The sequence below is a fragment of the Ursus arctos genome, unplaced genomic scaffold (assembly GCF_023065955.2).
Source record: "Ursus arctos isolate Adak ecotype North America unplaced genomic scaffold, UrsArc2.0 scaffold_13, whole genome shotgun sequence".
Taxonomy (NCBI): domain Eukaryota; kingdom Metazoa; phylum Chordata; class Mammalia; order Carnivora; family Ursidae; genus Ursus; species Ursus arctos.
The window spans coordinates 31,193,829-31,217,494 of record NW_026622797.1 but is presented as its reverse complement, the minus strand read 5'-3'; the positions used below and the strand labels follow the sequence as shown (position 1 = coordinate 31,217,494).

Here is a 23,666-nt window from a genome sequence, read left to right as displayed (position 1 = left end):
CTACTAAATCCATGAAAGCAATTTCTTGTTTGCTTATTTCTGTAGGTTCACTGACACATTGCCTCTGACCTCTATTTTCCCACCTTCTCCCTCAAATATATAACTCTTAACTTTTTATGTGAAGACTGATCCTCAGGTCATATGGTAAATTTTCCCACTAAATTCATTGCACAGCACTGCTGAAATTTAATAGAACAGTAATTATTATAAGCAGTGTTGACATTTATCACCACTGCTAACTGGGTACTTTGAAGTTAATTTTATCATTTCAGTTTATTTTTCCAAATAAATGTAAATGTTTTCTCTAAGGATTCAACACTTCATTTAAAGATGTTTCATGATTTTTGCCAAAATTAAATCTTCAAGCCGTAGTTTGAAGGCATTTGAATAATTTTTGTACAAGAAACCAGCTATTCTCCTACAATTTAAATTTAAAATTTTAAAAGCTTTATGATACATTTCTAACGTATATAAAAGAGAATTGTATGGTGATTTCCCTATATGTCCAGCACCTAGCTTCAGCAGCTGTCAGCTCATGGCCAGTCTTGTCTCCTCTTGACAAAGTATAATTTTCAAAAAGATAAAAACATAACTCTCATAGAAATGTAACGTGAACATGTCAAAGAGTAATTAGGTCATTCATGAGATAACCTCCTGGAATGTCCATCTGGCTCAAAGAGAATGAAGAGACTAAGTATATATATGACTGAAAGAACGTTAGAATGAAATTATAGTGTAAATTCTGGTGGGACAGAAAGGATTTGCATTTCTGCATGACAGTTTCTTTGCTATCAGGCAAGAATCACGTATGTTGCTATTACTTTTCTACCAATGAACTGTTACTGTTACTCTGTAAGATGAATGGTAAGGAATAAGCTAGATAAGGGTATATACTCCTAGGTAATTAGATAATAGGTGTGCTTTTTAGATAATGCCCAGCATGACATTAAAATGAAGCTTAGTGATCAATCCCCCTTTTGCTTATTTCCAAGTTTTAGATTTTTTTCCTTAAGAAAATACTCTTTATTCACCCCAACTTCTCTCCCCAAATTTTAGATTATTTCTAAGCAAATCCTAGAATTAATATCATTCATCTGTAAATATTTTCAGGATGTATCTAAAAATGTAAATATTTAACAAAATTACAATACCGTTAATATATCTAAAAACTTCAACTGTCGTTTATTGTCATCAAATATCCAGTGTTCTAAATTTTCTGCTTGTTTCATAGCATTTTTTTAAAAAGATTGTTTGAAGTAGGATCCAAAAAGATTCCACACATTACAAGTGGCTGCTATATACTTCGAGTCCTTTAAAAATAGTTTCTCTTTGTTTTTTTACCCCCTTGTAATTTACATGTAGGAGAAATGGGGCCTTTGTCCTGCAGAGTTTTCCCATCTGTTTTGCAGATTGTATCCTCTGTGACTTAAGCAGTTTGTCATTGCCTGCATTTCCCGAAAATTGGGAGTTAGAATTAGAGGACTGTTAAGATCCAGGTGCAATGTATTTATTTATTTTGCAAGCATACTCCAAAGATGGTGGTGTTCCTTCCATCAAGAGGCACATCTTGTCTGCTTGTCGCTTTTTCTGGGATGTTGGCCATTGATGATCATTGCCTATATCCATCAAGGGATACAAGTGATGGTACTTATACTCTATCATTTCTACTTCATTAGTTAGCTGGAATGTTCTATAAACAGAAACATTCATAAAGTAAAATTTTCTTAGTTAAGTTAAAACTTTCTATGTTTCATTTTTCCCAGTTGAAATCAATTATTCTCATTGGCCGCATCTGCCCCCCGACAATGATTTCTTTTATCTTTTCTTTAGATGGTATATCTATATTTATTAAACTCTTTTTTTTTTTCTAGTTGTCTCTTTCCAGCTAAAAGAATCACCTTTGTTTTTCTTGGTAAAGATGAGCTTCTTGGTATTCAATCTGTCCAAATCTCTGGGAAAACACTGATCTTTTCAACATGTGGAATAGCACTTAACATGTTCTGGAAGAGTTTAGTCATTGGAATAACATGAATGAAGTAGTTTGGAAAGATCATGTTCATTGAACATTTGTTTCTCTTTTCTGTGGTACAGCTGTCTAAAGATTTTGATCTTGTTTTTCAGGAGAAACCTCATGGGTGAAAGAAGAGTGTGGCACAGCCCAGCAGTCTCAGTGTCCAGAAGGGTGAGACTACGGGGAGTTTTTATCCTCCTTTTACATGGAATGTAGCTGAGAAGCAGGGTGGCATTTCCTCGGCTTTACTTATGTTTTAAAACAGTACACTTAACCAACAATTAGGATTCTTGGTGGCTTCAAACTCAGACTTCTGTTCATGTCATTATTTGCAAAGCATTTTTAATTAATTTTTTACATTCATGTCTTAAAACAATGACTTAAAAAAATGGTTGAAGTATTAAATACTAGCATTTTCAAGGTCCTCTGGTCAGGACTAGGATTTAGATCTGAATTACTCTAGCCAGAACTCATTCCTATGAACATCCTGGAACTTTGAATTTACAGTTACTGAAGAAAGGGATAGAAGTTTGTCCATGGAAGGCCTTACAAGGAAAAGTGGATGAGGAGAACTTTATCATGTGTACATGAGTGATGAACGCATGAGGTGAAACACCTCATCCCACCCCTCTCAAGCCTCTCTTCCACATATTTATAATGGCTGCTATTGGACCTTTCCCAGCCCTGGAAGCATGCCCCACGTCACCTCCTAGTCAGGGTGAATTTCCCCTCCAGTTGCCCCTTCTGCCCTTCACTGACTTCATTCTTCTGGCCCAAACAGTGGAAGGAAGATGGTGAGGTAGAAGAAAAATGGAATATCTGGCTGTAGGAAGAATTGGTGGAGTCATTTTTAGGTTGCATTATTTTATTTAAAGAATGTGTGTGGAAAATGTCTGTTTTTGTACCATGCTACTTTGGTTTACCCCAATCCTCAGATCCAGCTGCCCTGTTCAGTGCCTTCTGGGTGGAAGAGCAAAAAATGTAGAATAAAAAGGATACTTGAGTATATTTGCTCTAGTCAATTCTCTAAGCTTCATCTATAAAATTGTAGTAGTTATAATAATAATAATAATAATAATAATAATAATGCCAAGTTCAGAAGATTTCATGTGAGAAGTCAACATCTTGATCCCATAGGTAAACGTTTGACCTTGTTTTTAAGCTGCAAGGTTATTTGGATGGGATATTTGAATATAAAAGTTTTAACAGCCTTATGCTAATGAATTTATGAAGAATAAGTATTTCCAATGCAAATTGCAATGCACCACTTGAACTTCTTGATGAGTTTTCTATATATGGTAGTTAAAACAATCCTAATTTTCCATTTTATTTTTCTTTTGAGGTATGATCTGCATATATTGAAATGCTCACATTTATATGTACAGTATAATGAGATTTGGAAATTCAGAAGCCCATGTAACCCAGAGATACAGATTATTTCCAAGATAAAGAATATTTCCATCACCCCAGAAAGACATCTCATGTGCTTATTTCTATCACCATAGATTCCTGTTGTAGAATTTCATACAAATGCAATCATCCCATATGTTCCCTTGTGTCTTTTCTCTTAATCCAATGATTTTGAGACTCATAAATATTATTGCATGTATTTACCACATCTCTCACATGGGCTGTTGCACAGCGTGTGTGTGTGTGTGTGTGTATGTGTGTGTGTATGTACACACATATGTATACACACACACACACACACACACCCATTTTTTTTTTGATTAACACATTGGTCCCATTCTCTTTTCATATTATTTCTATTTGTTCTTTAGGTCCAAGTACACATGTCTGCTCTTACCTTACAAACATCAAATCTGACATCCCCTACGTAGTTGAATAGCATCCTATAATCAAATCTACCCCTCAACCACTCCTGTTTACTTCTCAGTTTCATCCCCTAGATTAGGGCTTTAATTCCTTCATGCCTTTATTTTCAATACCTAGCATAATGTCTGAGTCAAATATTTGTTAAATGAATTACACTACAATAACTGTGTATTATGGGAAACCAAATAGACTTGTCCTCTGGACTCTCCTCAACAGTTTCTTTTACAATATGGAATTAGATGGCCAGGCTGATATTTTTCTAGCTTTACTCAGCACCTTGAAAAACACAGAAGTTATTTTTCTTATTAATAGTTTATATTAGGGGTGTCTGGGTGGCTCAGTCGGTTAATCATCAGACTCTTGATTTCAGCTCTGGTCATGCTCTCATGGATAGTGGGTGAACCCCACATCAGTCTCCATGCTCAGCGGGGAGTCTGCTTGAGATTCTTTCTCTCTCTCCCTTTGCCCCTCCCCCTGTTCACATGAATTCTCATGCTCTCTCTAAAATAAACAAATAAATCTTTTAAAAAAATAGTTTGTATTAGCATTCAGAACTTTCTCCATAATAATATTGAGTATTCGTCAGAATTTTTAAGGAATACTCTAAGCAATTTTCTTGAAAAAGTGTGTTTTTGCTTAAAAATTTATTTTTTTCAATTTTTTTTTCTAACATCACTTATCTATTTATTTATTGAAGAAATATTTTATGAGCAAAAACTTGCACCAGATGTATTACAGAATAAGGGATAAAAGGCATGTTTCCTCACCTAGCATTAGGGGGTTGCACTATTTTTTTCAATTTTTAAAAAATTAACGTATAATGTATTTGTTTCAGGGGTACAGGTATGTAACACCCAGCACTCACCACAACACATACTCTCCCCAGTGTCCATCACCAGCCACTGCATACCCCCTGCTTAAATATTTCAATGTGAAGCTCCTTGAGCACAGAGCTTCACATACTCAGTTGCATGCGGTATATTTGGAATTTAAAACAAATGTTGGTGTTTATAGCTGCTATTCATAATAGCTCCAAAGTGGAAATTACCTAAATGCCCAGCAACAGTAGAATGATTAACTTGTGGTTTATTCATTCACTGGACTGCAAGACAGCCATGAGAATGAATGATCTACAACTACATGTAACAGTATGGATTAACCTCAAACCTAAGGTTCAGTAAAAGAAGCCAGGCACAACAGAATACAAACTGTTGGATTATGTTTGCATGTAAATATAAAATCAGTTACAACGTATCTCTGTTTGAGGTCAAGCTACTTCTTACCCTTGGTGGGGGTGTGGTTTGCAGGGGCTGTTGAGTGGAAAGGAGCCGGAAGGGAGAATTCTAGTGTGCTGGTATTCTGTTTCTTGATCTGGGTGGAGTTCAGTTAGGAAGTTAGGAAACATTTATCAAACTATACATCTATGAAATGTGTGTGGGCATGTGTATATAAAATATATACAAGTAAAATTTTTAAAGTGAAAAAAATTGAACAAAGAAAAGACAGTCTTTGGCTATACCCTGAGAGTTACCTTCTGTCACTTTAACTTAAATTTAAAAGATTAAAATATTAAAATATTAAAAACATTGTAATGTGTTTGATGTTAATATTAACATAGTGAGATTAGAATAAAGAACCGAGGGGCGCCTGGGTGGCGCAGCGGTTAAGCGTCTGCCTTCGGCTCAGGGCGTGATTCCGGAGTTGTGGGATCGAGCCCCACATCAGGCTCCTCTGCTATGAGCCTGCTTCTTCCTCTCCCATTCCCCCTGCTTGTGTTCCCTCCTCACTGGCTGTCTCTATCTCTGTCAAATAAATAAAATCTTAAAAAAAAAAGAATAAAGAACTGAAAGGGTAAACTTTAGCATAATAAAAAACCTCATAAGCTATAGAGTTCCTAAATTTCATATCATAATTATATCCAAAATACAGTAGAAGAATTAACCTTTACAATTTTTGAGTTTGAGCCTCATATTCAGTAATCATTGCTCTTGACTCTTCAGCAAAGTCAGGTCCATGAAAGGTCTGCAGTTAACAGCCCCATTTCTGGGGATGTTTTGTTAATGCTCTGCTCACATGCTGCTGACCTCTGAAAAACTGCAGTTAATTAGCTCCATATATACTCATTACTGTAAAATACTAAATATATTTGAGGTAGGGCAATGATACTAATGTTCTGTGATAGTGATTCCAAAGTATTAGGTGAGTGGGTTGGGACTGAGTTATGAGAGGTCGAGTAACTGCTTAGAGTTCAATAGCTACTAAAGACTGAAGCTAAGGGATTACTGACCTGCTAACATTACTAATATGCTAATTAGGGGTTCCTTACATACCGCAAGTACTGATTCTTAAGGGAGATAACAATTTTTATTTTATTTTTTAAATTTTTCTAGAAGATTCTATTTATTTGAGAGAGAGAACCCGAGAGCACAAGAAGGGGGGAGGGTCAAAGGGAGAAGCAGACTCTGTTGAGCAGGGAGCCGGATGCAGGGCTTGATCCTGGGACTCCGGGGATCACAACCTGAGCCGAAGGCAGCCACTTAACCGACTGAGCCACTTGGGTGCCCCAAGAGATAACAATTTTTAAAAAGAAAAAAAAAATGACCCAGGATTGTTTTCTTACTGTACCTTCTAAGCATTTTCTAATTTAGAGAATTGTAAGTAGTACAGAAAATTGTCTTTATTTTTTTTTACAATCAAAATAATAGACTAATATTTTATTTTCCATTTTCAGATTTGAACTGCCACCAGTTATTTTGTTTTCCATGGATGGATTTAGAGCTGAATATTTGCAGACATGGGACACCCTCATACCTAATATTAATAAACTGAGTAAGTCTTGCACAGCCTCAGGCACACAATGGATAAGGACACTAGTTCACCAGTCTGTAGATGGGTACCTTCCTTCCTGACCTTCCATATTAGTCGTTTGCCTTCTCCCAGGTCCTCCGAAGATCCTGAGGAATTTATCACTCATGGTATCTATTTTCATACTTGTTAGCTTCTCCTTATTTTGTAGCACGTTTATCTTTTTGTTTGTTTATTGTGATTTGTTTTGTATTTGAACATAACTTCCATCCTAAGAAAATCTCTTCACATACACTGTCCCCATAGTGGTGTTTGTCAGACTTGGGTGCTGGGTCTTAGCAAGAAGAATGTGACCAGCGGGGACAGGAGCCTGAAGGAGCCTGAGTGGCAGAACAGAGCCGACACATAACCAGTGCTCCAGGAGGCAGAAGTCCAGTATCTGTGTCTGGTTCTGGAAGTCAGCTGCCGGGAACCTGGCTCCACAGCCTCGTAGCGATCTGAGACTGCGGGCAAGCTGACTTCACCTGCTGGTACCCATTCTCTTGAGTTGTAAAATCGTCCCTTCCTACCTGATGGGCATTCTGCAAGTACACACGGAATGATTTTTAGCCGCTATTACAAGTACTGGTTTTATTGTCATCTTAATCAGGATGTTACACTTCTATTCAGGATACTCGGCCCTCATACGATTTTATAAGGTTATTAATAAAGAGAAATTAAGTGCCTAAGGAGGCAGAGCCAAGAAGTATCAGAGTATGGTTAGAGCCAGAGGGTCGGCTCCCGGGTCTATAGTCTTCACTGCCCCACAATTCTTTCTTTCTTCCCCCTTCTGCCAGGCCTTCGTTTGGCTCCAAGGTCCCCCAAGTTTATCAACAATTTTTCCGGTGTCCTGTTTTTATTTTTCTCCAGATAACTAAAAAATAGCTGTTTGACACAAGCCATTCCTTTGTTTTGGTCTCAGTTTCCTCACTTGTAGAATGAGAGGATTAGCTCTAATGATTTCTACTGTTCATTCCAGCTCTAAAATCCCGTGATGGACTGCTTCCCCCTCTAACACAAGGTGCTTTGTCGCTTCAGCTTTTCTCTTGCTCTCTGAGGCAGATCCTTAGCAAAAACATCGAGAGTCTGGGGTTCTGACAGAACTGGCTCCTAATTCGGGATTTGCCATTGAAACGCTGAGTTGCTTCAGCCCTGAAAGTTAATGAACACCTCCCACAGTTTCTGTTTCCTTATCTGCATTTTCCTTGATAATCTGGATATCAAATTCTCTATCCAAAGAGAATTTAGCTAACCAGGCTGAGCTGAACCCCTTCTGAAGTGGCATTATTTGATTTGCTCATCCCACTCAGGGTTGGAAATGACACCAGTGAAAAATACTGGGCCTTGGAGAGTGTTCCCTTTCTAAGGTTTAATATGTATTTTTTAAGTCACGCAGACAAGGTTTTGATCCTTTAAGGTATAAACATCACTAACTAGAGCTACCAAGGCAAAATGGGATGTTAGCTTTCAGGAGACCCGATTAAGAGTAGATGTGATAAGATTTAGGATTAGGATGTCCTGGGAATGGTAGGCTTGAGGGAGGTTTATGACAACAGGCATCACGTTAAGGAAGTCTAGAACCCCATCTCCATTGTCCCATCAAGCCCTCTGGGTTGGGTGACAGTGACAGTGGTCATGGAAACCGAGCATGAATTAATACCACAGCACCATGAGTCATATCTGTGATGGTTAAAAGGGCTCAGACTCAACTCTAGTGAGCAGGTGAGGTCATTGTCTTGCCTGAGTGTGGGTGGGAACAGAAAAAAAGGGGTCATCCCCAAGAACAGGAAACTGTCCGGTAAGATAGAGGTGATTTGGCTTGAACTTCAAGTCAGGTTTCCTGGAAAGTTGGGCGAGAAACTGGGGACAGAATAAGACTAGTAGAACAGGTGTATCTGACAGGCAACGTTTGCAGAGTTTTGAAGATTAGAGTTAGCAAGGTTTACATTCATGAATAATAGAACTCTTAAATTCTCCACAGCAGACGCCATTTGCTGTCTGCCCCCTTCACCTCCTCCTCCTCCTCTTTAATTTTATTGTGGGAAGAACACTTAACATGAGACCTAACCACTTAATAGACTTTTAAGTATATAATGTAATACTGTTATCTGTAGGCCCAGTGTTGTACAGCTGATCTCTAGACTTCATTCATCTCATGTAAATGAAATTTTATACCCATTGATTAGCAACTCTCCACTTTCTCCTCCCCACAGACCCTAGCAACCACCATTCTATTCTTTGCTTCTATGAGTTTGAATCTTTTAGATGTCTCAGATAAGTGGAATCATGCAGTATTTGTCTTTCTGTGACAGGCTTGTTTCATTTAATGTCTTCGAGGTTCATCCATAGGGTTGCATATTGTAGAATTTCCTTTTTTTTTTTTAAGGCTGAATCAAGTTCCATAACTTAAAACATGCATTTATCTGTCAGTGGACATTGAGGTTTTTTCCCTACATCTTGGCTGTTGTGCATAGTGTTACACTGAATATGGGAGTGTTAATATCTCTTCAAGATCTTGATCTCAGTTCTTTTGGATAAACATCTGGAAGTGGGATTGCTGGATCATAGGATAGTTGTATTTTTAACTATTTGAGGAACCTCCATACTGTTTTCTACAGTGGCTGTACTATTTTGTATTCTCACCATCCGCATACAAAAGTTGCAATTTCTCTGTGCCCTTGCCAGCACTCGCCTTTCGTGTTTCTGACAATAGCCATTCTAACAGGTGTGCAGTGATAACTCATTGTGGTTTTGATTTGCATTTTCCTGATTTAGTGACATTGATCATCTTTTTGTTTTTTTTTAAGATTCTGTTTCTTTTTTTGTCAGAGAGAGACAGAGCGAGCGCACAAGCAGGGCAAGCAGGCAGAGGGAGAAGCAGGCTTCCTGCTGAGCAAGGAGCCTGATGAAGGACTCGATCCCAGAACCCTGAGCCAAAGGCAGATGCTTAACCAACTGAGCCACCCAGGCATTCCTGATCATCTTTTCTTACACGTGTTGGTTGTTTGTAGGTCTTCTTCAGAGAAATGTCTATTCAAGTCCTTAGCAAAATTTTCAGTGGGTTTTTAGTTTTTCTTTTCTAGAGTTGTAAGAGTTCATTATATATTTTAGAAATCAATTCCTTACCAGATACACGGCTTGTAAACATTTTCTTCCATTCCATGTTGTTTCTGTTGATGGTTTCCTCTGTCGCACAGAAGCTTTTTAGTTTGATACAGTCCCACTAGTCTATTTTTGCTTTTGTTGCTTATTATGCTTTTGGTATCATATTCATGAAATCATTACTAAAACCAATGTCATGAATCTTTCCTCCTCTTTTCTTCTAAGACTTTTACAGTTTCAGGCTTTATATTTGAGTCTTTAGTTCATTTTGAGTTAGTTATTTTTTATGGTGTTTGAAAGGGTCCAGCATCTACTGGAAAAGCTTGGTTTTTCGTTGTGGGAATGATGTTAGCTGTGGGCTTTCCACATATGGCATTTATTACGTTGAAGTAATATCCCTTCACTTCTGGTTTGCTGACAGTTTTTATCGTGAAAGGGTATTGAATTTTATCACATGCTTTTCATGCATCTGTTGAGATATGATCATGTGATTTTTATCCCGTATTATATTAATGTGGTGCATCATATTAAGATTTTTGCATCTGTGTTCATCACGGATATTGTCCTACAGTTTCCTTTTCTTGTAGTGTCTTTGACTTTGATATCAGGTCATGCTGTCCTCGTAAAATGAGTTTGGAAGTGTTTTCAATGTTTTGGAAGAGTTTAAGAATGATAGCATTAATTCTTAAAATATTTGATAGAATTCAGCAGTGAAGACTTCTAATCCTAGGATTTTCTCTGGAAAGGTGTAGTCTAGCTAAAGTTTTGTTAATTTTATCTTTTCAAAAACCAAGTTTAATTTTCATGATTTTAAAAATTATTTTTCTATTCTTTATTTTATTTATGTCTGCTGTAATCTTTATGGTTTCCTTCTACTAACTTTGGGTTTCGTTTGTTCTTTTCAAGTTCCTCGAGGTGTAAAGTTAGGTTGTTTATTTGAAGGTTTTTTTAAATGTAGGTGTTTGTTGCTATACGCGTGCATCCTCACTGCTTTTGCTGCTTCTCTCGGCTGTTCCACCTACTCATCCATTTCGTTTTCTGCTCCTCCTTATAGTTTGTAGTTACTCGGAGTATGTGTTTATTCCATTTATATTTTCAGATTTTTTTGGCTGGTACTTCCCTTTTAAAATTTTTTTTAAGGAGTAAATTATATAAACAATAATATTTTTAAAACAATATTAAAATGTAAATAGTAGCGGAAAATATGTATCTAATAGAATAACTACAACCAACCCACAAACAATAAAACTCTTGCCCTGATCTCATCTCTGCAGGAGCAACTACTCTTACCGGTTTATTGTGTGTCCTTCCAGAATGATTCTTTTTAGTTTTAATTTAGATTATTAAATTCTGGGAGAAACAATGGTAGAAGATTTTGCTTTCTGTGAGCTGTTCTACAACAGCTGTGGTTCAAAGGCAGGTGATCCAAATGGTAGCCTGAGTCATGGATAATCAGCAGGTGTGTCCTGCTTGGGACATTCGCAATAGGGAGGTGTCATGTTCTTCCATTACCAGTAGCTTAGTTTATATTTTATTTTATACTCAGTGCCTCTAGGCATTTAAGAATTTAATTACATTACCCATGTTTAAAGGAAATAAAAACAGAAACTGACTTTATATTTGTTTATTTTGTATGTTTTTTCTCCTACTTAAATTCTTTTCATTGTATAATGAATTGGATCTCATTTTATTTTCTTATCATATGACTTTGTAACAGTAAGAAATGTATCTTTCTATGATTGAGAATGAGATTTCTTTATTGGTAGTATTAACTAAAAGAAAAGAAGGTTATTTTAATCTTCAATTATACTTAGGACTGAAATCGCAGGGCAGGCCTCAACCTTAGGTACAACAGAACCACTAGGGATGCTTGCCACAAATGTAGATTTTATTTATTTATTGATTGATTGATTGATTGAACTTCCTTTTCTTCACCTTCCACCTACCCCTCCATTCCTACCAGAGTCCTGTTCAGTAAACTTGATATGGAGCCCAAAAAGGTTCTGAAGGAGGTAATCCCCAGGTCATATTGGAAACACTGCGTATTGGACCAACTCCAAGCCTAGTTGAGCAAACATTATTTCTAGCTCCAAACTTTGTTACTTTCTGGACAACAATCATTTTTGCTTTTTGTTTTCACCTAAATAGAATTGATAATGATGAAGCTTTGTTTTAGAATTTGAGTTGACAGGACTTGGGTATGGAAAATTTCTCGCATTTCACTGTTGCAGAGGGAGCGGCAATGCTGCAGTGGTTCTGACCTCCTTCTGCGGGGTCATTGCACAGACCGAAAACAACAGGACATTTGAGAGCAAAATTAACGCCATGCTTTGTGGAAAACAGATCACAGGAAACTGCAGTGATCCAGTTGAAAACTATACTGAAAATAATAAGTAGTAAAGTTAGCTCGTTTTGTGTTACTACATGACATGGGCGTATGCTCTGATACAAGTCGAATTCCTTTTCAGTTTTCTAGATAGTTGTGTTGACTTTTTTTATATTGGATACTGTCATACAAGAACTATTAGCTGAGATGCAAATGTGATCTAGACATTCTCATCCTAATGACCGGGGTCAGGAAGAGGGGAGCAGCAAAAACAAAGTTGATGGCAATGTATAATTTAGGGTATGCTTAGCTGAGGGGTCAGCAAGCTGTGACCCATGGTCAAAACTGTTTTTCTGTGTCCTGCTAAATGCTAAGAATTGTTTTATATTCTTAAATGGTTGGGGGGAAAAGAATATTTTGTGACATGTACAAATTACATGAAATTCAAATTTCAATTTTCATAAATTTTTATTGGAGGACAGCCATGCTCATTTGTTCACGTAGCACCTGCGGATGTTTTTGGGCCTCAATAGCTGAGTTGAGCCATTATAACAGACTGTATGGATTTACAAAGCTGAACATATTTATCTGTCCTTTACAGAAAAATGTAGACCCTTGATTTGGCTCACTTCTCTACAAAAAAATGACATTCCTTGGGATGGAGAAATTGTAGGCATCAGAATTTCAACCTCTTTCCATCTTTAATCCACTCTTTAGTTACTTTTTTATTTCTCTGGAAAATGTTATGTTTAAGTTTTTATTTATAAAATAAACTCAAATTTTTCCCCCATGGGGAAAGCCTGTTGTTGTTTTTACTGGAGGTGCAGGTGACACGTGACAGTTCATAAAATGGCTTCAAAGGTAGGGGTGAGAGGGGAGATAAAAAATAACATGGGGTGGGAAAGAAAAAATAACCAGGAGGAGGTAAAAGCTGGCTGGTTCCTTCTCAGCCTGATTTAGGAGAGGGAGGTGGTGCCTCTGAACAATATGATGGATCCCTTGCTTCAAACCAAATGGTAGCTCTAGGGATCTTTTGAATTGGAGTCCCTCCAGTATGGTGGTGGTCGGAGTTCCCCACTGTTGATGGCAGTCAAGGTCTGCTTTGCCCCTGCCAAGCAGCCCAGGTCCTCGCCTCTGGGACTGTGGGCTGCCTGGGTCCGGGGGGCTGCTGCCACTGCCACGGGAAGTAGGGGCGGTTTTGTGGGTGCTGGGGCTTCTTAATTTCTCACTTTGCTTTGTTGCAGAAACTTGTGGAATTCATTCGAAATACATGAGAGCTGTCTATCCAACCAAAACCTTCCCAAATCATTACACTATTGTCACGGTAAGTGCTTGGCCCAGTGGCAAGACCGACAGGCCATAGACAGGCAACTGGTCACCACGGACACGCTGAGGCACGGCCACACTGAGCTCCATGCCACACATTTCACAGGCACACGTGGTGACAGTTCATGGCTTAATTCAGGCTAGGAAGTAGCACCTCATTGCGAGGCCAGTCCAGTGCTCTGTGGTGTGAAGTCTGATGAATGTCCCAGCAGTAGGCTAATTCATCTGTGCGAGAGGCCAGGGTAGCTTCTTGGATGTGAGAAACACCGTTCTCCTTTGATCTTTGGAGTTGCCTCCACTTACCTGAAAGTCAGCTATGGTAGGCTATGTGTGAGGACAGCCACTTTGATGTAGGAAATTTCTTGTTTTCCTAATCTTTTCGTTGTCTGTAACTTGACAAAGCCATCTGTTTTAAATAAATTCATTCTGGCTAGATCGCTTTAGATAAAACAAATAAACCAAGTGAATTGTCATGTATGGTAAGACATAAGTGAAATGACCAATTTGAACTCAAAATAAGATTTATGTAACATTTATAGATTTAGAACACATACTAAGGAGTCCTTCACCTCAGCCTTTGTTACCAAAGGGTATTGTGTCTTTGCAACTTTGAACTTGTTCTTTTATTACTGGGAAACAGTAACTATAACATTTAAATTGTAACTCGTAAGTAATATGTAATGTACGCATGTATGCTTGGGTGTGTATACATACACACATACACATATGTGTATACATATATATACTTGCAGATTTTCCTAAATACTAAAATTGCACCGCTCACATATTCCCACCTGAGGTCTACCAAGGTGACACTCTGCTGTTCATGTTGTAGCTCTCATACAGTAAACAAATGTTGTTTCCACAGTCTACTGCCTATCCAGTATCATATTTTTCACGTTTGTGCTTTTTGTTGATGATTTTTAAATCGCTGCTTAAAATAGCCCTCAAGCGTAGTGCCAAGTGCTGTCTAGTATTCCAAAAAGCAGGATTGCCATGATGTCCCTCATAGAGAAGATACATGTGTGTTAGATAAGCTTGATTCAGGCCCGAGTTATAGCCAAACAACAACCTAGGTTACGTGAGATATCTTTAAACAGAAACAGACAAAAACAAGATTATGTATTGATCAGCAGACAAAAATGTTGTGACTAGAGGCTTGCAGGAACCTATCCCTGTATTTTCCCGAGGAGTAGCGGTTCAGTATTCACTGAATCAGTGCTTGCAGCAACTTTATAGAACATAATTATCACAGGCAATAGGGAAACACAAATAAAAACTACAATGAGATATCACCTTACACCTGTCAGAACGGCTAGCATCAAAAAGACAAGAAATAACAAGTGGTGGCGAGGGTGTGGAGGAAAAAAGAAAGATGCACTGTTGGTAGGAACGTAGATAGGTGCAACCACAGTGGAAAACAATACGGAATTCCTTCAAACAATTAAAAATAGAAATACCATATGATCCAGAAAGAAAAAGAAAGAAAGTGAAAGCACTAAATTGAAAAGACATACACCCTATGTTTATTGCGGTATTATTCACAACAGCCAAGTTATAGAAGCATTTTCACTGTCCGTTGATAGATGAATGTATAAAGAAGATGTGGTATATATGGAATTCTTTTTCATTTTTTTAATTTAAACTCAATTAACATTTAGAGTATTACTAGCTTTAGGGGCAGAGTTCAGTGATTCATCAGTTGTATATAACACTCAGTGCTCATTACATCAAGTGCCCTCCTTAATGCCCATCACCCAATTACCCCATCCCCCCACCTCCCTCCCCTCCAGCAACCCTCAGTTTGTTTCCTATGATTAAGAATCTTTTATGGTTTGTCTCACTCTCTGATTTTGTCTTGTTTTATTTTTTCCTCCCTTCCTCTATTCTCTGTTTTGTTTCTTAAATTCCACGTATGAGTGAAATCGTATGATAACTGTCTTTCCTTGATTGAATTATTTCTCTTAGCAAAATACCCTCTAGTTCCATCCATGTCATTGCAAATGGCAAGATATTCTTTTTGATGGCTGAGTAGTATTCCATTGTAGATGGCATATACGGACTATTACTCATCTATAAAAAAGAATTATATCTTGCCATTTGTGACAACATGGATGGACCTACAGGGTGTTATGCTAAAGTGAAGTAAGTCAGACAGAGAAAGACAAATAGCCTATGATTTTACTTATATGTGGAATCTAAAACCAAAACAAATGAACAAACTAACCAGCAAAAACCAAAATAACAAACAAAATCATAAATACAGAGGACAAACTGGTGATTGCCAGAGGGAAGGGAGTTGGGGGGATCAACAAAATAAGTGAAGGGGATTAAGAGATACAAACTTCCAGTTATAAAATAAATGAGTCACAGGGATGAAGGGTAGAGCATAAGGAATATAGTCAACAATAAGGTCATTATGTTGTATGGTGACAGATGGCAACTACGCTTAACCATGGTGAGCATAGGTTAATGTCTAGAATTGTCAGATCTCTGTGTTGTACACCTGAAACTGCTGTAACATTGTATGTCAACTATACTTCAATAAAAAAAGAATTACGTATACATAAATATACGTACATTATGTATATAACACATATATAGCATATGTATGTATAAATAAAGGGTTATATACATAAGTGCTGTTAATTTACTGTATATACATACGTGTGTCCATATTCATATACATAGAAATATTCTGATGTAATGACTCTAAATCTACCTAAAATTAGTTACAAATGCATGGCATATCATAGGCTTTCAATGAAATGTATAGAGTAAATATGTGATCAGATTGAAGGAATGATTGGGTTGATTGATGAGTGGAAGGGAAGATGGTTACAGACGAGGCAGGCTCCCTTCTAAAGTGCTGGTAACACACTTGAACCCCTTTACCCAAGATATTTGATACTTGAAAAAGTTTCCTAGTAGTATATTTCTTACAATTTTCGGCAAACGTAACCAGTGGCCGATCATTATAATATAGGAAACTTAAACTAACAGTAATTAATCATATACAAGTTATATTAACACCATCAGCACAAGCCATCTGCCAAAGTCATTCATTTGCTGCTCTAGACTATGGTAGAGCCAGAATACCTACACATGTATATAAATACCTATACTTAACACCTACCCCTATACCTACACTTACACCTACACCTATGTATATACATATATACATGTATGTATGTATTTGGTATTTGGGTTTAACCCAAAGGTTTTATTTTGAAAGGCATATGACATCTTTCCAAGATATGAGTTATAGATTTTATGCTATTTCAACTTAACTGTGTTTTATTGATATATTATTTTATTCTAAACCTTTTTTGAAATTATATATCATTTTAGGGATTATATCCAGAATCCCATGGCATCATTGACAATAATATGTATGATGTAAACCTCAACAGGAACTTTTCACTTTCATCCAAGGAGAAAAATAATCCCGCTTGGTGGCAAGGGCAACCAGTATGTAGCATTCTAAATGTGACCCCAAAATAATCTCCTTTTTTCGGTGTGTTAGTGGATCACTCTTCTCTCCAGTTTTACATTATCTTTCTAATTTCTAAGGGTGGAGGGTGTTGGGAAGGTGTTTCACCACTTACAACTTAAATCTTCTAAATATTTATGATTGTTCACCTAACTTGCCTTCTGTTGAAACCTGCTGAGTATTCTAAACATATTAATGTAGAAACTTCTCAGAAGGATTTTCTGTTACTTTTTCCCCTCATTCTGATTCTTTAAAAGGAAGGAGGAACTGTACAATTTTACCAATTTGAAAAAAAAAAAGATCTTTCTTACTAGCTTACTATGTTTTTGATTTTCGAGCTAGATCCCTGGGTAATTAAATTTTGCAGCTGTTAATATTGTGTGGTTTCTAAAAAATGTCACCATTCCTGTAAGTCTACCCAAGCTAATTATTCTCTTCACTTATCCTAAATTTTCTCTTCTTCTAGATCTGGCTGACAGCAATGTATCAAGGTTTAAAAGCTGGTAGCTTCTTTTGGCCTGGGTCAGACGTGGCTATCAACGGCTCCTTTCCTTCCATATATATGAATTATGACAGGTAGTGAAGGGCTTGCAGAGATGATCCCACCTACACAGGCCTGATCGGGATGGTTTTGGTCTTAATCTTGATAGTAATTCTGCTTTTCTGGTTGTTTGGATAAAAAATCTTGAAGAAATCATTGATTCCTCTCTCTCAACCCTCATCTGGTCTGTCAGTAAAAGCTTGTGGCTCTAATTCAAAATACACGCAGTCTGAGAACTTGGAATTTCCAGCATGACTGCTGTGGTTGCAGCTATCATCATCCTTTGCCTGTTACTGCCCTTGCCTCTTGACACATCTCCCTGCTTCTATTCTTATTTCCTGTCATCTGTTTTTAATCTATCTATTCCAGAAGGGTAACTTAAAAAAACAAGTCCAGTTACGACACTTCTTTGCACCAAAAACTTCCATGGCTCCCTGTCCCATGCACAGAAGCCTGCAAGGCCCTGTCCATATGACCCTCACCACCCCCCTGTGTCTCAGACCTCCTCTCCCACTACTCCACCAGGTTCTCACCTCCTGGATGGACCTTAACCCACCTGGCTTGCCCTGTGTAGGGCATTTGGGTGGGTTGTTCCCTCTGCTTGAGATAACTGTCTCCATGTATCTGCACAACCCGCTCCCTCACCCCCTTCAGGCTGTTGCTTAAAAATTATTTTCCTAATATTTTCTTAGCCTGACCAAACAAAGATTTCAAATTCCAAACCATGCCCACCCTGCTCTCACATGCCCTTACTGTGTTCTAGTCTGTCTTTCTCCATAGTATTTGTCACCTTGTGATATACTGATAATGTATTTATGTATCAGATCTATTGTTTATTGTTCATTGTCTTCACTGGAATATCATCTCTAGAAAGGAAGGCATCTTTGGTTTGCCCACTGATAAATTTTATTTAAAATAACTAATAGTGTGTAGAAATAGGTGCTCAATATAACATAAATGTATAAATGAATGAAATAAAACTCAAATGAATGGATCATAATTAGTGGTCTTTTATTTCAGGTGGGGGAAAAATTGAAGGAGGGGAGGTTAAGAAGGAAAGAAAATAATATACATTTAATTTATATTGAGACATCTATTTCTAAGTAGTGAAAACAGGAATCCCTTTGAGTAATACTAAATCCCCTTCAGTATTCTGATCACATATGAACACAAAATGGATATCTACAAATATCAACCTGTCTTCCTGAGTAGGAATATAATGGGATTATTTTTGATTTGATTAATTTTTGAAAATTATTTTTTCTTTTCTTTACAGCAGTATCCCATATGAAGAAAGGATCTCCACATTGTTAAAATGGCTGGACCTGCCCAAAGCTGAAAGGTTTTATCTAGTATCAGAAAAGTGCGGGCACACTGGGATATTAGTGGGTCTAAAATGAAATTATCTCTTAATTGTAAATGACCATTTCTGAAAGAAAGTTGGCGTTTCTTTTTTTTTTAAGAAAATTTTAAGAATGATTTGCTCTTGAGAATGTCACGGGCGCTAGGGGGCGATAGAGATAGAGCCAGTACCAGAGAGTAGAGGCCAGTACCGCAGAACCAGATACAGCCTAGAGGCAGAATGCAGAGCGGATCTGAAACTTTGTTTTGAGCACAGACTCACTGAGCCCGAGGTGTGGGAGCAAGGCCCTGGCAGCCGCCTGGAGTCAGAGCATCCTGCAAGAGAGCAACAGGTCACTAGAAACCAGACATTCACAGAACGAGAATGGCAGACCAAAGAGTGAGCCCCAAGTCAGAGACTGGGAGATAGAAAGGACTGGGCACAGCAAGAGAGGACTCAGCAGTAAGAGCAAGGCAGAGTTCCTAACAGAGTTAGAGCCACTCCACACCCAGGAACATCTATCTTCCTTCCTGTTCGGGGAAGCTCTGTGCTGGGGCCAAGCAGAACCACTGGGCTTGGATGAAGAGAAGGGGGCCAGAGGAAAAGAAGGAAACTGCCACCAAGTTCTAAACCTATAGTTTTCCCAAATCCAACCAGCAGGTGTATTCCAAGTTGATGATGTCTTTCTCTGTTTCCATTTTACCCCTAGACCTGCTTTCTACACCATCTACGTGGAAGAACCTGATTCTGCAGGACATAATAGCGGGCCGGTCAGTGGTGAAGTAAGTGTTCGATTGAACAAAATGCAAGATCATCTAGCTCTAACCTCCAACATAAAATATTCCTGAACTCCCACTACATAAAATGTATTTGATGTGAGCCTGAAGACATTAAAATAGTGAACGGTCTACCTTATTAAACCACAAAATAATTTAAAGCCTAAATGAAGATACCTGCTTTACTAACTACAACTTGATTCCTTTGACAGACATTTGCGGGGGACTTAGATGCAGCTGTGTGATTTCACACGGTGGGCGCAGCCAGGCAGCTACTGCATGCCGGTTCGGCACGTTAACGTAGCTCTGTCCAAGCGGGGTCACCTGCACGTCAGTGGTGGACTGTCCGCGGTCTCTTCGTGCACTTTGTTCCATTCATAAGATCCTTATAATCTGACTTAATATGCTCCTGCCTTGGGCAGAGTTCTTCCTCTCCTCCTGGGCCGCTATTATCATTGAAGTCCCCTTTTAAATATGAGTTTTGTTATTATCTAAACCGTTATGTTACATTTTTACTACAGAAAGATAGGACTTAAATGCTACTTAAGAAAAAATAAAGAAGTCATCTGTCTTCTGAAGTCCATGGAAGCCTCTATCGTCCTGGACATAATGTAAAGCTGGGAAGGCCTCCATGAGGATGGCATTTTCCTTCCTCATGGAAACTGATTTCACAGTTGTCTTCTGTTGGAATACAAGCATATTTATCCTGGCATCCCAACTTTGTGGTTTACCAGAAGCCCCCTTCTTACCTTTTTCCCATTAAACCAAAATGATTCCTTACACAAAGCCCCGCTCAAATCCTACCACTTTTAACCCTTTTGTCCTTCACATTCCAACACCGCTTTTGACTATATCCCAGAATTTAACATTTAATCAGGCTATTTTAAGGGTAAGTGGCATAGGAACTATCTGAAGTATATTCACCACTTCTTTTTTTTTTTTTTGAGCGCGCACGAGGTGGGGAGGGGAGGGGTGGAGCGAGAGGAACAGAGAGAATCTCAAGCAGATTCCCCCATGAGCACAGAGCCTGACACAGGGCTTGATCTCACCACCCTGAGATCATGACCAGAGCCAAAATCAAGAGTTGAAAACTCAACCAACTGAACCACCCAGGTGCCCCTCTTTTTTAATTCCTATCCATATTCGATACGATTGTTTGAGAGGGGACACTATAATCTGCATTTGCCTGACACCCACTGCTGACTTATATTAGGCACCATATCTTTTTCTTCTATTAAGTGCTCTAGTTTGGCCTCCAAATAAACTTTAAGTATCATTTTGAAAGGTGCTGCAAAGGAAAAGATCAAGGTGCCCTGAGAGGTGGTTAAGGAGGTCCTGACCTAGTCTGCGGTGGAGTGGGGACTGGGGTGGTTAGAAAGTTCTCTGAATAATAAAAAAGAAAAAAGGTCATCAATGACCTGGCTGAGGGAGGAGCTGAGCAGGTAGAGGAATGCACAAAATGGACAAATGAGCAGACAGGCAAACGGACAGATGGTTAGACGAATGGACCGCATGATAAGAGTTAAGAATAATAATAGCAGTTACTCTTCTCGTGTACACCTCTGTGCCAGGCGCTGCTGGAATGCTGTGTGAAGACTATGTCCCACACACATCTGGAGCGCAGTGGCCCAGAGGTGAGGGCTAAAAGGAAGCCTAGAGAAGCAGGCAGACACCAACTCATGCAGGTCCTTGTTGGCCATGTAATATGTAATGGCAGCCCTGAGGCACTTTAATCAGGGAAGTGACACGATCAGATGTACGTGTATTTAAGGATCAGTTTTACTGTGTGAGAGGAATGGGTTAGAAAAGAGATCACTGTGTTTCGAACTAGGGTAGTGGCAACCCTTAGGCACTTGCCTTTGGCTCAGGTCATGATCCCAATCCCAGGGCCCTGGGATCAAGCTTTGTATTGGGCTCCCGGCTCAGCAGGGAGTCTGCTTCTCTTCTCCCTCTGCCCCTCCCGCTACTCTCTCTCTCTCCAAAAAATGAACTCTTTTAAAATATGAAATCAGGACTACAAACAATGTATGGGTGCATACACAGTTTGGCTTTCATCTTTTATGTTTAGCATTGTATTGGGAGCCGTTCCCCATGCCATGCTTCTTTAAAACAGATTTCAAAATGTTCGTTAAGTATGTAAGTATGCCTTCTTAAGGATATGGCATATTTATGTTTACTTGTATTGAAATAATGAATGAAAGAATGAATTAATGAATTAATGAATGTAGCGATAACTAGCCTTCAGTATAAATCTCCATTTGTACTATAAGTGTTTATGAGGACAAATGCCCAGAAGTTAGCTGTTAGGTTATAGGGTAGCCTATAGCCTTTTTAACTCTGCAGTTAGGCATTGTCACGTGATCCCCCAGCACGCGTGTAACCACGCAGACTTCTATAGGGGTGTCCGTGACCTTCCCTCCCCAACACTGGGCATTATCATGAAAGCCTTTGCAGCTGAATAACATTGTGGAGGTTGAACGTTTTTCTCAGATATTTATTGGCTAGTAGTCTATCTTCCTTTGTTGAAAACATGGTTTAATTTTTTTTATTTGTCTATAGAAATTTAGGGAATTGGTATTTGATACACGTGGTACTTCAAAATCCAGAAATTTCAGAGAAGGAAATGTATTCAGTTTTTACTCCCTTAGGTAGTGATTTCATTACTTAAAATTTTAATTCATGAAGACAATCTTAACTCCTGTTTCTTGTTCCCCCTCAGGTAATTCAAGCCTTACAGTTGGTAGATAAGGCTTTTGGAATGTTGATGGAAGGCCTAAAACAGCGGAACTTACACAACTGTGTCAATATAATCCTTTTGGCCGACCATGGTATACTTTCCTTTTTAAATCATATTTTATCATTGATTATGTATTACCACTTCAAGGAGTATGCAAAAAGGATAGTGATATTTTAAAGTCTGTACTTCCAGACCTAGTAGCTCTTGAATGAGCAAGGAACAAGTTTTGTGGTAGGCTGTGATGAACAGAGGACTACAACTAAAATTTCTGGTTTATTCTACCATTCATTCTGAAAAATCCATCCATAAACTTATTTTTCTGTAAAAATGGAGTTAATAGTACTTAACAGGGATATGGTTGGATTGTTGTTCAATCAAATATTTTTTGAATGCCTGTTCAATGTCAGATACTTTCCTAGATACGGGGTGTTTGGACGTACATTAAGCAGAAATGGGCCTCTTCCAGATGAGGGTAATCCTCTCTAGGTTAGTCAAGCTAAGCTCCAAAGGCTGTGAAGGAACCAGGCGTGGAGGAGAGGAGGCGAAGGACTATGTCTACAGAACTTTCGTTCATATTTTAGGACATCAAAATAATGAGAAGCAGAACTACTTATTTTAAAAATTCCTAAAATGTTTTCTTAACACATTGTCCTACTGTTTTAAAATTAAAGGGAATCATTTTAATGTGCATTGTGTTAAAAGAAATTTTAAAAACAAAATAAATTTAGGAACAAATATGAAAATAAAAAGTTATGTGTAGTCTGAAGAATCTTTAGTAAAGTTTTAACTACGGAAACCTTTTTTGAAGGATGATACTGCTTAGATAAATTTAAATAACATGTTTGCGATATTAACTTTCTCTAGAGGATTTTCTTCTTTGAAGTTAGTTGATTTCTGTTGAACAAATGATCTGTTTATGATTCTTGTTTATTCTCTTATAAACATGACCCTTCTCCACTGTCAGGATTTTCAAGGTCTGCCATTTAGAGTGAAATCATAGGGTAAATTGTGCAGGTGGTCAGTGAAACTTGAGATCTGTAACCCAGAATATCTCCTATTTGACATGATCAAAGACAACTGATTGTTACTATCTATATATATATTCAGCGGATTTTTTTTTTAATTCAGGAATGGATCAGACTTACTGTGACAAGGTGGAGTATATGACTAATTATTTTCCTCGAATAAACTTCTACATGTATGAAGGGCCTGCCCCTCGTATCAGGGCTCGTAATATACCTCATGACTTTTATAGTTGTAAGTATGAAGATGCCTATGTGAAAAAAAGGTAAAATCGAAAGTGAATAACCGTACTTCCTGATTCTGGGTATG

At 38.1% G+C, this 23,666-nt stretch overlaps 1 protein-coding gene across 4 annotated transcripts in view; it reads left to right on the top strand.

The window, feature by feature from the left end:
- The window catches only part of ENPP3 (ectonucleotide pyrophosphatase/phosphodiesterase 3), a 72,201-nt gene that overhangs the window by 14,101 nt on the left and 34,434 nt on the right, over positions 1-23,666 (top strand). For 3 of the 4 annotated variants that reach the window (XM_048225955.2, XM_044386336.3, XM_026504808.4), the window contains 9 exons: positions 2,122-2,182; positions 6,579-6,676; positions 13,364-13,443; positions 16,797-16,916; positions 17,405-17,514; positions 18,756-18,821; positions 19,531-19,603; positions 22,317-22,425; positions 23,463-23,591. In XM_048225955.2, coding sequence (XP_048081912.1) covers positions 2,122-2,182; positions 6,579-6,676; positions 13,364-13,443; positions 16,797-16,916; positions 17,405-17,514; positions 18,756-18,821; positions 19,531-19,603; positions 22,317-22,425; positions 23,463-23,591 — 846 coding nt within the window. The remainder of the gene's footprint in view (positions 1-2,121; positions 2,183-6,578; positions 6,677-13,363; positions 13,444-16,796; positions 16,917-17,404; positions 17,515-18,755; positions 18,822-19,530; positions 19,604-22,316; positions 22,426-23,462; positions 23,592-23,666) is intronic. The other variant, XM_044386334.3, reaches the window with a different exon arrangement.